The 12,361-nt window shown below is 44.4% G+C and overlaps 1 protein-coding gene across 1 annotated transcript in view; it reads right to left on the reverse strand.

Annotated features, from left to right (window-relative positions):
• The window catches only part of EXOC4 (exocyst complex component 4), a gene marked incomplete at its 3' end in the record, with an annotated part of 427,875 nt that overhangs the window by 347,210 nt on the left and 68,304 nt on the right, over positions 1 to 12,361 (reverse strand). The window contains exon 7 of the mRNA XM_080363326.1: positions 10,700 to 10,877. Within this exon, the coding sequence (XP_080219452.1) occupies positions 10,700 to 10,877 (178 nt within the window). The remainder of the gene's footprint in view (positions 1 to 10,699; positions 10,878 to 12,361) is intronic.

The raw sequence follows: 12,361 nt of genomic DNA on the forward strand, positions 1-12,361 counted from the left end.
AAAATGTTTTACGTACACAACTAGTGGTACACAACACAGTTCAAAGTGGTGCTGGTGTGTCCAGAGCTGCAGCAGCTTCTGAGCACACGTGGACAGAGTCACAGTTACCTTCACAAGCTCTAAGGAGCTGCTGTTGTCCCACCAACAGTGTGAGGTCCTCAAATACGCATGTCACAGGATCATAGAGTGGTTTGGGCTGAAGGGACCTTAAAGCTCATCAAGTTCCAACCCCCTGCCATGAGCAAGGACATGTTCACCAGTTCAGGTTGCTCAGAGCCCCGTCCAGCCTGGCCTGGGATGTCTCCAGGGATGGTTCATCCACCACCTCTCTGGTCAACCTGGGCCAGGCTCTCACCACCCTCAGGGACAACAATTGCTTCCTCATATCCAGCCTGAATCTCCCTCCTTTAGTTTAAAAACATCACCCCTTGTCCTACCGCAATAGGCCCTGCTCAAAAGTCTGTCCACATCTGTCTTATGGGCCCCTTTTAAGTCAGGAAAGGCCACACTAAGGTTTCCCCGGAGCTTCTGTTCTCCAGCTGAACAGCCCAACTCTCTCAGCCTGTCCCCAGCAGAGCTGTTCCAGCCTCGGGTCATTCCTGTGGCTCCTCTGGCCCCTCTCCAACAGGTCCATGTGTGTCCTGCGCTGAGGACCCAGAGCTGGATGCAGAACTCCTGTATGCCAGACTGTCCAAGCATGGGGCAAACAGAGTTAAATCATCATGTACCTTGAAAGAAGGCAATACCGACTACATCAATTCCACCTTCCACTAGAGCCGGTTGCTCAAAGCCCCATCCAATGTGGCCTTGAACGCTTGCAGGAATGTGGCATCCACAGCTTCCATAAATGTGGCACCACCTCCTTCTGCTCAGGCCTCGGAGCAAGGCTGAGAGTTTGGAGTTGATGAGTAAAGGGAAATAAGGGACAAAGATGGAGGAGAGGTGTAAAGGGATGCATGGGTGTGAACAGAGAGCAATAACAGACAAGTAGCACAGCTTGCGGATTGAATGAGCAAGAAGAAATAAATACCATTGCATCCCCTTCTGAATGTACCAGATAAAACCTTTGCAATAGCTGAGCAGGGTTGAGCTTATTGACACGTGGCCTCGGTCCTAGGAGTTCATTGCTAGAGTCTTATGTCCATCTATGAGCAAAGAGGAATGAAAATAAGATAAAGAAATTCTAAAAAGGATTTTTGCTAATGCAATTTGGTAGTTTCCTATGTGACAAATTACTGGATAAAAATCATGCGGGGTCCCCCAAAACAAAGCTGAGATTTCATATCAGGAAATAAACAGCAAGAGCTGGGAAACCTGACAACAGAAAGATTTTACCTTCTGGTTTTGTAAATGTCACATGTGGAAAACACAAGTACCCAGCGCAGCAGAGGAAAAGGCTTCTAAGCACAACAGTTTCCAAACATTTCCCTGGGATATCAGCCGCCCTCCAATGTGAGCAGGAATCTCCCTGCTTGAATCCCGGCTCACCACTGTCAGATGAGACGTCTTGTGGAGATGACGAGTGTTTGGCCTGTTCCCGGTGTTTTTATGATTCTACTAAGAGTGCGATTCGGTGTCTTTAAAGTCGGTCACACAGAGACTAGATGGGAATAAGCTCAGCGCGTCAAATGGAGACATGGTTTTATAGTCATATAAAATGTGTCTGCAAGTGTTGATGAACTGCTTGTAGTCTCTCCTAATTCTAGTTGACAGTGTAGCGGACATGGATAGTAACCAAAATAAAAACAAAAGGCGCATCAGACCTAGCAAAGATGTTCAAGAATCTAGGGAAACACTTAAAATGGAAGATACTGAACATACCCACAGCCAAGTCTCCATTTCTTCTACACCATCCCATTAATTAGCAGTTCGACAAAGACGAAGGTGTGACAACTTTGAAGCACTCCCCCCATGCTTAGCAGAACAAAGACCTTGTTATGCTTTAAACATCTGGTGTTTGTTACTTTGGGAGGAAGAGATAGATAACACCTCATCTTATCTTTCCCAAAGTTTTATGGCCATGGAAGCAGACACCTTGGAAGATAAGGACAATTAACAGTGTTGCTGTGAAAGGTCTTATGGCCTAATTGGGATGATAGAGATGAACCATCTGTCGGACAACCAACTACCAGAAGAAACCATGAACCAACAGCTACACCTCATGGGCAAGACAACTCACTTGTGGTCAATACCATGAACTTGCCCCTAGTTTGAAGACCCCAGACCCATTTCCAGAAGAGTCTTCCTAATTAGCATGAAGAGTGAGCAGAGGGAGGAGACAAACCGCCTTCTCCTATCTCGAATGTAAGTAAACTGGGTTATAAAACAACCTTATGTATGATACGGGTGGGCGATGTGTAAATCTTCAACACGTCCACCCCCTCCAGAGGTCATCACGGGACCGATGTACCTGTGGAGTGGTGATATCTTACTCCCCCTCTCTGTCTCTCTCCCTTTCTCTTTGTGATATCTTAGTTGTCCTCTTCTCTTTCTCTCTTCCTTTTCCTTAAACATATAACGTAGTATCATTTTAAGTTCAGCTGCTAAAGTCTTGTTAAGTTTTACATCACAGTTACTAATTGTTGCCAATTCACTGTTTTTAGAAGGGCTTTTGCTGTCAATGTATGGATAAGTTTTGGGGTACTATATCATACTTAAGCCAAGTCAGTGATAGCTGTAATTTTTATACCACCATGTGCTTTTAGTAAATTCATAACTGGAGTCCCCGAGTGATTGTCTGTCATTGACTCTGCATTGCCGTGCAGAATTACCCGGAGTTAACCCACACCTGATCTCTGTCGTGTTCAGAGTTAACTCATCCCTCATCCCATGTGTTGGGACGGGACGGAAGGCTAACCAGCAATTTAAAGCTGGAAGTTTTGCGCGTCTTATTTAAATACCCATATTCCTGTTTGCAATTTGAAACACGGACTTGACGTGGGGTGTGACGGCCACTTCACAACCTCCTTGGCCCTTCTCAGCAAAGTCCCAGCTTGCGAAATAAAGGTCCCCAAGCGGCACCACCGGAACAAAGGCTGCAAAACACTCTGTGCTATCAAGATGTGTAAATTCGAGAGCATATGACAACAGTCCAGGATTCAAAAGGCACAGTGTTTCACACCAAGTGTCAAATGTCGAAGCAGGGAACGCTTCGTTCCCCCATTCCGTATTCCCAGCCTTTTCCTCACCGCGCACTTTCAGTTTAACACCTGCCAGAGCTGAATTCTACTTTCACAACTAAACAGCTTTTTGAAATCATTTACCAATGGGGCTCTTTGCAGGAATTTATGCATCTTTTTCCTCCTTCACAAGTTTATGCTTTTAACTCACATGGATTTAGCTGCTTCAATATTTAGGCATAAACTCCAAAGAGCATTTAAAACTTTGCAAGTGACTGTACGCTGTTCAAATAATTCATTTTTATGTAGGGCTTTACCTCTTAGAACTTGAGAGGAAACGTTACTGTTTATCAAATGCGTTGGATCAACAGCTCCAGGATAAGAGTCTTGAAACAGAAGTTGATAACACAGTCATACTTTCACCAACTTGTGCTGTGTCACCAGGAACCTGCTACCGAAACAATCCAGTTAATTCTAAACACTTCTCAGCCAGAATCATCGTGTTAAAGAAGAAAACAGATCAATTTTGTGCATTGCTACTTCATACTGTTTTATTTTTAACGGACAGGATGATACTGCTGTTGTTCTTTGACTTTCTACCTGCATCGTACACCCCAGCGCTGCAAAATCTCCTTGTGTTGGCTGACTCACTTGTTCACCTTTATCAAGGGAACTTCCACCATCCTCAATTCCAAGCGCATCTTCTTAAGAGCTTAAGAAAGGTACCAGTTACTTTCTGTTTCAAAATGTAAGACTAATAGAATTATTAGGTAATTTGGAGCAAATCTATAGAATATTTTCTTAGGAGAGGGGGGACATGACATATCGTAATGGGAAGGCTAAAATGTAAAGAAATACTCATCATCTCATCCCTCCCCAGATTTAGAAAGATGTCACTCTTCCTGGACTAGAAACATGGACAAGAAATTCTCATGCTCTTAGCAGCACATATTTGCAGAAAATAAACATGTACCACTGTGCTGCAACGCTCCAAGTTCACTTAAAATACGAAATATGAGGGGGGGAAAAAGTTCTAAGTGACCTACTCTAATTATTTAAATTGCATTTTTAAATATCTGCACTCTCTCCATCCTTCACGCACCCAAGATCGACTGAAACGGCTTCCATGAGCACCGTCCTCTCGGCTAAATGAGAGACAAGCATTAACGAGACAAACCAGTCAGGAGTCCAAGGGCATCAGTTCCACACATGCAAGTTCCTTTAAAAGGAACCACTAAGACTGTCACACACATAATTTTGAGGACAACCGCAAAACCATTAAGGAGACTTTCCAAACAATAACACTACTTCAGGTTGGAAATATTACCTGGTGAACTTGTCCAACGCAGCAGCAATTTTATATATTGCTCTGACATTTCAATGAGTATTTATGGCATATTAACACTAACACCTCTCAAACAAGAATCTTATTTTACTTTAAAAGTATTAACTGCGTCACAAATAGTTCATTCATCCTTTAAAAGGCAAAGGTTCAGCAAATAGAGATTTGGTTACTTATTCCAGGACTCACTTATTTAACTGAAGACCTGGCATAATGACATTATGCTCACGCCTGGACGTGATTCCTAAGATCCTGCTCTTAGGAGACATTTGAGTGCTTTCCACAGCTGTCAGACCTGTGCTGAGTCACCCGGAATAAAAGCAGCAATCACTTTGTTTCTATGCAAGCAGGTGCCTTGAGGTGCCGCTCCAGACAGCGGATTTGGCCCATCAAAGCTGCACTTGGCAGGATAAACCCTTCGCTTTCCATCTTCGCGGCGCGTTCCCTCTCCCAAGCTCCTGTGCCAAAACTGACACAGCTCAAGGACCTGAGCAAGCAGAAAACGCTTGGCCAAACCAACACATAAATTAGATGGCTGTCAGGAAAATGAGCAACGCTGCCAGGGTGAGGGAAGAACCCTGGGCTGTGGGAGCAGAAGAAACGGGAGCAGAGCACAGCTGGCTTGGATCTGCATGGGGCTGAAGCCTCTGCACCTTTCCATGAGGACGTAGAGGGGTAAACTCAGTACTAAGAGTGCTGAACGCCACTGTCTTTCCCCTCCTCTCCTTTTAGGAACATAGGAGAAGTTAAATGTATACAGACCTAAAATTACAGACAGGCAACTGAGAGGCTGATGTGTCCTCTTGTGAAAATGTTTGACACCCCTGGCCTAAAAGGACCAATAATTAATGCCACTATAATTCACTTCAAAAGAAAAATCACAGAGCGGCTCAGCTTACAGCAGCCGAGGCATTAAATACACCTCAAGTGGTCCAGCAGTACTCCTGGAAAAGTACGGTGTAGCAAATGCAGTTCAAGCCCAGCTTTACGGCAAGACCACTCACGTTGGTGTCCACCAGACCTCACTGTGTACAGAAAAACTCCATCTCCTGTCCAAATCCAGCACTCGGGGGCCAGTCCCCATCCCTGGAGACATCCCAGACAGGGCTCTGAGGAACCTGAGCTGGTGAAGATGTCCCTGCTCATGACTAAGGTTGGAAATCAATCTTTAACGTCCCTTGCAACACAAGCTGTTCTATGCTTTATAAGGAACAATGTCACACAGCTTCTGGGTGTAGGAGCATCACATGCAAAGCAAAGCGCTTCCTCAATCAACGGTTTGTGATATCTCCAGCTCTGCAGCAGCGGAACAGTAGTGTGTGGGCAGAGAACAGGCTTCAATTTCTCTTGCTCCAGTTCCCTTATGGTGAATCAGCAGTGTTTAGGATACTAAATCACACCATTTTTGGAAAACACCCGAAAGCATTAGACAGAAGACACCAAAAAAAGGAAAGAAATACTTGTCAGTGTCTTCTCAGTAGACAGACCACCAGACAGCCTGCTAAAGATACCACGTATGTCCCACAGCATCTATGGGATTTTCTCTCTCTTCTGTAGAAGAAGATAGAGATGACTGTGAAAGCATATATACGTGTGAACTATAAACCCTACCGCTACAAAATGAGACTTGTAAAATCATTTTTGTTGGGAAAGTCCTTTAAGATCATCAAGTTCAACTGTTAACCCAACAATGCCAAGTCTACCTCTAACCCATGTCCCTGAGAACCTCATCTCTGGTCTCCAGGGATGGTGGCTCCAGCACTGCCCTGGGCAGCCTGTTCCAATGCCCCACAGCCCTTTGGGGAAGAAATTGTTCCCCACATCCAACCTCAACCTCCCCTGGCGCAACTTGAGGCCGTTTCCTCTGCTCCTGGCGCTTGTTCCTGGGGAGCAGAGCCCGACCCCCCTGGCTCCAAGCTCCTTTCAGGCAGTTCAGAGATCAGAAGGTCTCCCCTCAGCTCCTGTTCTCCAGCTGAACCCCCCAGGTCCCTCAGTCTCCATCACACTTGTGCTCCAGCCCCTCATCAGCTCCGTTCCCTTCTCTCAACTCGCTCCAGCACCTCAATGGCTTTCTTGAGCCCTCAGGTGATTTTGGTGCCCTTGGTCCCGCCATTTTCTGTGCTGAGGTGATCCCGTCACCTCTGGGGCCACCATCTTGAGCCCTGAGGTGATCCTGGTGCCCCTAGGGTCACCGTTTCATGTTTTGAGGTGATCTTGGTGCCCCTAGTCCCACCATTTTGTGCACTGAGGTGATTCCCGCCACCCTGATGCCGCCATTTTGAGCCCTGAGCTGACGGGCCCAAAACTGCCCCCAGGATTCAAGGTTTGTCCTCCCCAGGTCCCTGCACAGGGACGGTCACTGCCCTGGGCCTGCTGGCCACACCAGTGCTGGTACAAAGATCTCTCCCTTGAAAGCACCATGCTAAGCTGATAACAAGATTCTGTGTACACATGAAGTCTCTGTTTTCTCCAGCAGCGGGTACTGCACTGAGACAGAAGAGCTGACAGGGTGACCATCCTCTCACTAGAAAGGTGACGTTCCTGAGGAAGCTGGATGAACGCTGGTGTCGTTCAGCAGGGTTGTGTGCCTCTCTCTTGCTGTGCTATCAAAACACAGTGCTAAAAAAAGCTGAAAGAACTGTTAAAAGTCCATCGCTAGAGGTAACAGCGAGGAGGATCCATCACAGAAATGTTTGACAGCTGTCAGTCCCCTGACACTAATAGAACAGGGCAGGAAAGCCTGAGGACATTTGGCCTACACTGAACAAGTAAAACAACACAACGACGGTGCTGCACCCAAAACCTTCTGCCTTTTTGCCAAGCGTGTACACAGCACAACCTTCATCATTTGGGATGGGATGATACGGTGCACACATTGAATTGTGCCAGAAAATAAACAATAAATCAGAACTACTCCTTTGCTTTGTGCTGAAATGAGTATTCACATTGGTACATCACCAATCACCATTGTAACAGCTCAGTTCTCTGCCGCCAAATACTTGGTCCCACTGTAATTATGCTCTTCAGAGGGATATTCCACCCACTCTTACACTGAAGAGCTGAATTAGCTCCATGCACAAAATGCCAAGTTAAGATTTAAACAAGTTTCAAACCAATATAGCAATACAGCTACGGGCTAAGCTGGCTCCCATACAAGTAAATAACTTCAAACTGGGGTTTTTTTGCTCTAATATTTTGATAAACTGATAGTTTTTCTTTACTAGCACACTAGTACCCAACTCCAAGAGGTCATTATTCCGTCTCCCTCCTGACAAGTTCAATATTGTCCTTCCATTCTCAAAGAAGGTCAAAAAATACAATATCTGCATGTTCAGCATCTAAACGCCGCATAACATTGTGCCACCTACTTAATGCTACGCCGCAGTGCTTGGTGAAGTTATTCAGAAATCCAGCTACACAAATAAGCTGCTGAAAACAACCCTCTCACATTTACAAAGGACAATTTCCAGCCCACCACGATGCACATTATTCCTTTTGTACACAGCTATAAAGAGATAACCTTGCTACAATATATTCTACACATGGAGATGCACAATGCACACGTGGAAAAGGTGAATTCTGGAGTCGTGTGATGTTGTTCAAGCACGAAGAATAAACGTCAGTTTTTCATTACAACCTGCAGGAATTGTATCTGCACCCCACTATGAACTTAATTCCAAATTTTCATCCTCCCCAACAGCGAGCACATTTAAATTAGCGCTTAAAACGGAGTTTTCTGCTTCCCCCATCGCAAACATAAAATCACCTCGCAAAAAATTATCCTTATTTGGGAAAATAGGAAAGAAATAATTTAGTCTTGGGATTAAATGTTTTCTTGCACTATAAGGTAAAAAAAAATAATCCGCTCCAATGAAACTAACGTATAAAACACCTACAAGATTTTGAACTAAAAACTGTAAGATTTCCTCCTTTCCATGTCGGTGAATGTTCATCTCTTACCCTAAAAAAGCAGGAGATTATGGATCTTAAAGTGATGCTTTTATGCACTGAAAAAGCTCTTTTGGGAGCTTTTCTGATTCACTCCGCCACCCGCGCTGTCAGGCCTGGAACAACAAAAGCGCTACAAGTCGGTTGTTATATATTACTCAGCACACATTTTATAAAAAGCTTGGTCAAATATTCTCTCCCCGACACGAAAAGCACATTCACTCTATACATGCACACCTATACATGCTTATGTATATGAGCTTTGGCAATGTTGTTTTGGAACAGCCCGTGTAACTCACTCCTAATTTCAATGCTCACAAGGAATGAAACCACCCCAAACTCTCACTGATAAGGGGAATAACCAGCCTTCACAGAATATACAATTTTGGAGGATTCTTATTCTCAAGGCTTCGTCCTCCTGGAGCAAAATCTGCAGAACTCAAAGCTCTTGAAGTTTTTCTAGACCTTACGGAGGATGGAAAGGTGGTTGGAGGTGCCCACACCGAGCCTGTTCATCATGTCCTTCAGTTAATTCCTCCCTTTAAACACAGCCAGAAAGTTTGGGTTCCATGACACTCTTGTTTACTGTCCTGGTTTTGTTAAAGAACAAGCTTCTCTTTTAGTGAATTTTGCCTGTCAGCTAAAGCTTCATATTCGCTGCATTTTCCTGGAGAACCAGATACATGTTTTGGTGAACACAGCAATGGAATGCGAGGTTATTGATAAGGACAGATTCACATGTCACAAGAGGGGCAACGAGAAACAGGTGACCAAGAAACGGACCAAGTATAACATCCCATTCACATGATACTTCATATAAAAGTGGGAGATCACAAGGATCTTGGTCTTTTTTCTCCCTTTTGCTTATGGCCAATATTAGGAGAGGACCTTGCTAGTCATCCCTGTGAACTGAGGCCTAGTGACGGACTGAATCCAGCTCCGGTTGGCTGCAGAGTCCAGTCCAGGACTTTGGGTGCTGGCTCTGCAGTTGCTGGGACTTTCAAGATTGGTTTTGTATATTCTGTATTATTTTCTCTATTCTTATTAGTAGCATTAATAAAACACTTAATTCTTCCAACTCTCTTCTCTCTGTCCTTCTTTCCCTCCCGATCGCCTGTGCTGAGCGGGAAGGGGAACAGCAAAAAGGGGAAGCAGGGGAAGGAGGGGAGGTTGACAATACATCTGCCAGGGTTTTATTGTCACCCCGCCATCTAAACCCTCGACAGTTTACAAAACCTCTCTCTGGGTGGACATTCCCAACTGAGTTCTGCAAGAATATTGAAGGAAGACAAAAATTTATATAACAGTAATTAAAATACTAATTTACTATGAAGACAAATAAGTGGGTAAAGAGACAGCAGACATGAGGAAGAGCCCATACCTTGCATCTACTGTGTCTAAGAGGTATCTAAACTCACACTCTGCACACAGTCGGCTGTATTTGTGTGAGCAAAAATACCTCTGTGCATCATCGCAAAGTCAAACGAGCATCTAACGCAACAGCTAAATAGACCCGTGCCCTACAACGCACGAGTGTGTTGGTGGAGGAGGCAAAGAGCGTATTTCAAGAACAGGCCAGAGGCGGAATGACCCTCATAAATCTTGCCGCCTCTTTAACTAACACCAGGCTCATTTTTTTGACCTCCTCTATCAAATACTGAGTGAGGTGTACGTCTGTGTACCATAAATAATGGCAATTCCAAAAAGAAGTAAATAAAAAGCTCAAATGTGCATGTGTTATCCTCACAGCCAGAACGAGAGAGACAACCCGTGATGTATTATAGCTCTGCTGCTTGTCTCAGACACCAAGGTGATAGGCACAGCACCAGAATAAAGCTTCAGCAAGGTGCAGTTTTAGCACGCCACAGCTCAGAATAAGAACCAAATGCGAATTGCCTGAAAACACGCTGGCAGCAAGTGTCTCGGCTGCCTCTAACCAGGCCACAGTGACAACAGAAGACAAGCAATTAGAGCTGTGACACTTTATAAGACAAGCATGACATGGTAACACAGAACAAAAATGTCACTGTTTGAAAGCTGCTGATAAATCACTCGCTAGGCAAAAGGAATCAAACTTTGCATACGCCATGAAGATGAATCCACAGTTGGTTTTTTTCCTGATATTTAAGCTCACTGGAGTTTAACAATCTGTTATAAATCTGGCCACTTACCAAAAACCAAGACAAATTCCAGCACTGCTGTCTCCTGAGTGTGATGAGAGGTATTCCCTGGTATCCTGGTTATAAAAGCAGTTTCAAGCTGAAAATGGGCCCACCTGAAGGATTCTTACCTGCAAGACATCTTGGATCTTCACCCACACATCAACCATGTCGTAGAGCTTGATGTCACCGTCATACTGGCTGCACGGCGAGGCCACCGTTTGCTGCAGGTGTCCCAGGACCACGGAGTGCGCAGCAGCCACAGCGTTGAACTTGTCAAAGAGAAGTTCCAGCAGCTCCAGCAGTAACCTGTAAACCAGCAGGACAACCTCCGCTCAGCTCCCGGGAGGAACCACGGACACGCTGTCACCAGCAGGAGTAAGGACATTGTGACTTCATCCCCAATCTTGTGACAAATGCTGCGTGTAAGCTGGGGGGTCACCAAGATTCTGACCCTCCCTGGTGACCAACTTGGGCTGTTGGCAGCTCAGGTTTGGTACTCCAGAACTTCTAAGGATCTTTTTCATTCCCTCCTCCATACCTGAGTTGTTCATCTTTGATGTTTTCTACTTGGGGGTACAGGCAAGACAAACACATTAAATAACAACAGTAACCGTACTTGAGTATAATGATATTATAGAACATTCATGCTCCCAGACAGAAAGAGAGGGACACAATTTTCCTTTCCAAAACTAAGATTATTAATTCAATTAAAAAATTACTTATCTATACAAACAGAAAACAAGATACTTACTTTGAATTACGAAAATAATAATATGTAAGGTTGTAAACAACACAAAACATCAGAAACCTAAAACATCAAGCCTCAACTGTTTCCGCTATTAAGATTTTACCACAACATGGAAGGCGCTACAGCTACAACCTCATCTATGTGTATTCCACTTAACCCAATCCTCCTTACTGCCCAATTATTATAATTAACACAGCTTTGCATAGTCCTAAATATTTTGTGATGCAGCCATGACTCACCAAGTTCTTTTATTATTTGGGAAAAAGAGAAAATCTGATCAAGTTCACTGTCGTTTAATGAGCAACTCAAGTGCACATGTGCACAACAAAATGTGACGATCACACTTTCCAAATCCATATGTCCATATATTTCTAGCTCTGAACGTCTCCGTCACATCCCACTGCAGCAGCTCAGCAGTGAGCATCACATAGCAATTTCTTGGGGATTCCACGTGGGTCATTCACCTACTAAGGATGTCAACTCCACAGCTCCAAAGCGAAGCAGAAAAGCACCTTGATTCACCAGAAAGTGGCATCAGATGAGTCTGGGAGGGCACAGTGATGTGCAACACAACAGTGCAAGTGGCCACATGTATGTCATTAAATATAAAGACATGAACAGTCCATGGCAATCCAATAGAAACTGCTGTATAGATCTTTTTTCTTTGTATTTAAGAATAGAAACCAATGCCTAAAGAAAAGTGGTGTTGGTACTATAAGATGAACAGAACTATAAAGAACATAATGGTAAAGAGCACCAGAAAAAGAGGTATTACCAACAGTAGCAGCATTACCTTTTCAGTACAGGAAAGGCCTGTGCAGAAGAAAAGCCATTCGCCTCCATATGGGCTTTATATAAAGCTTAATAATACCCTGTCGATGCAAAAGCTGTTCCTGTGGGCAGATTCATCCATCCTCATCCTGCCATCCCATCAACAGTGTCACCAGTACAGGAAATGGGACAATATGCATATAAGGCTGCTAATTTCTCCCCGAACCCACTCTAGGACACAGGAGGGGCAAATACTGCTTCAGCAGCAACA

This window comes from Nesoenas mayeri (assembly GCF_963082525.1).
Source record: "Nesoenas mayeri genome assembly, chromosome: 1".
Classification (NCBI taxonomy): domain Eukaryota; kingdom Metazoa; phylum Chordata; class Aves; order Columbiformes; family Columbidae; genus Nesoenas; species Nesoenas mayeri.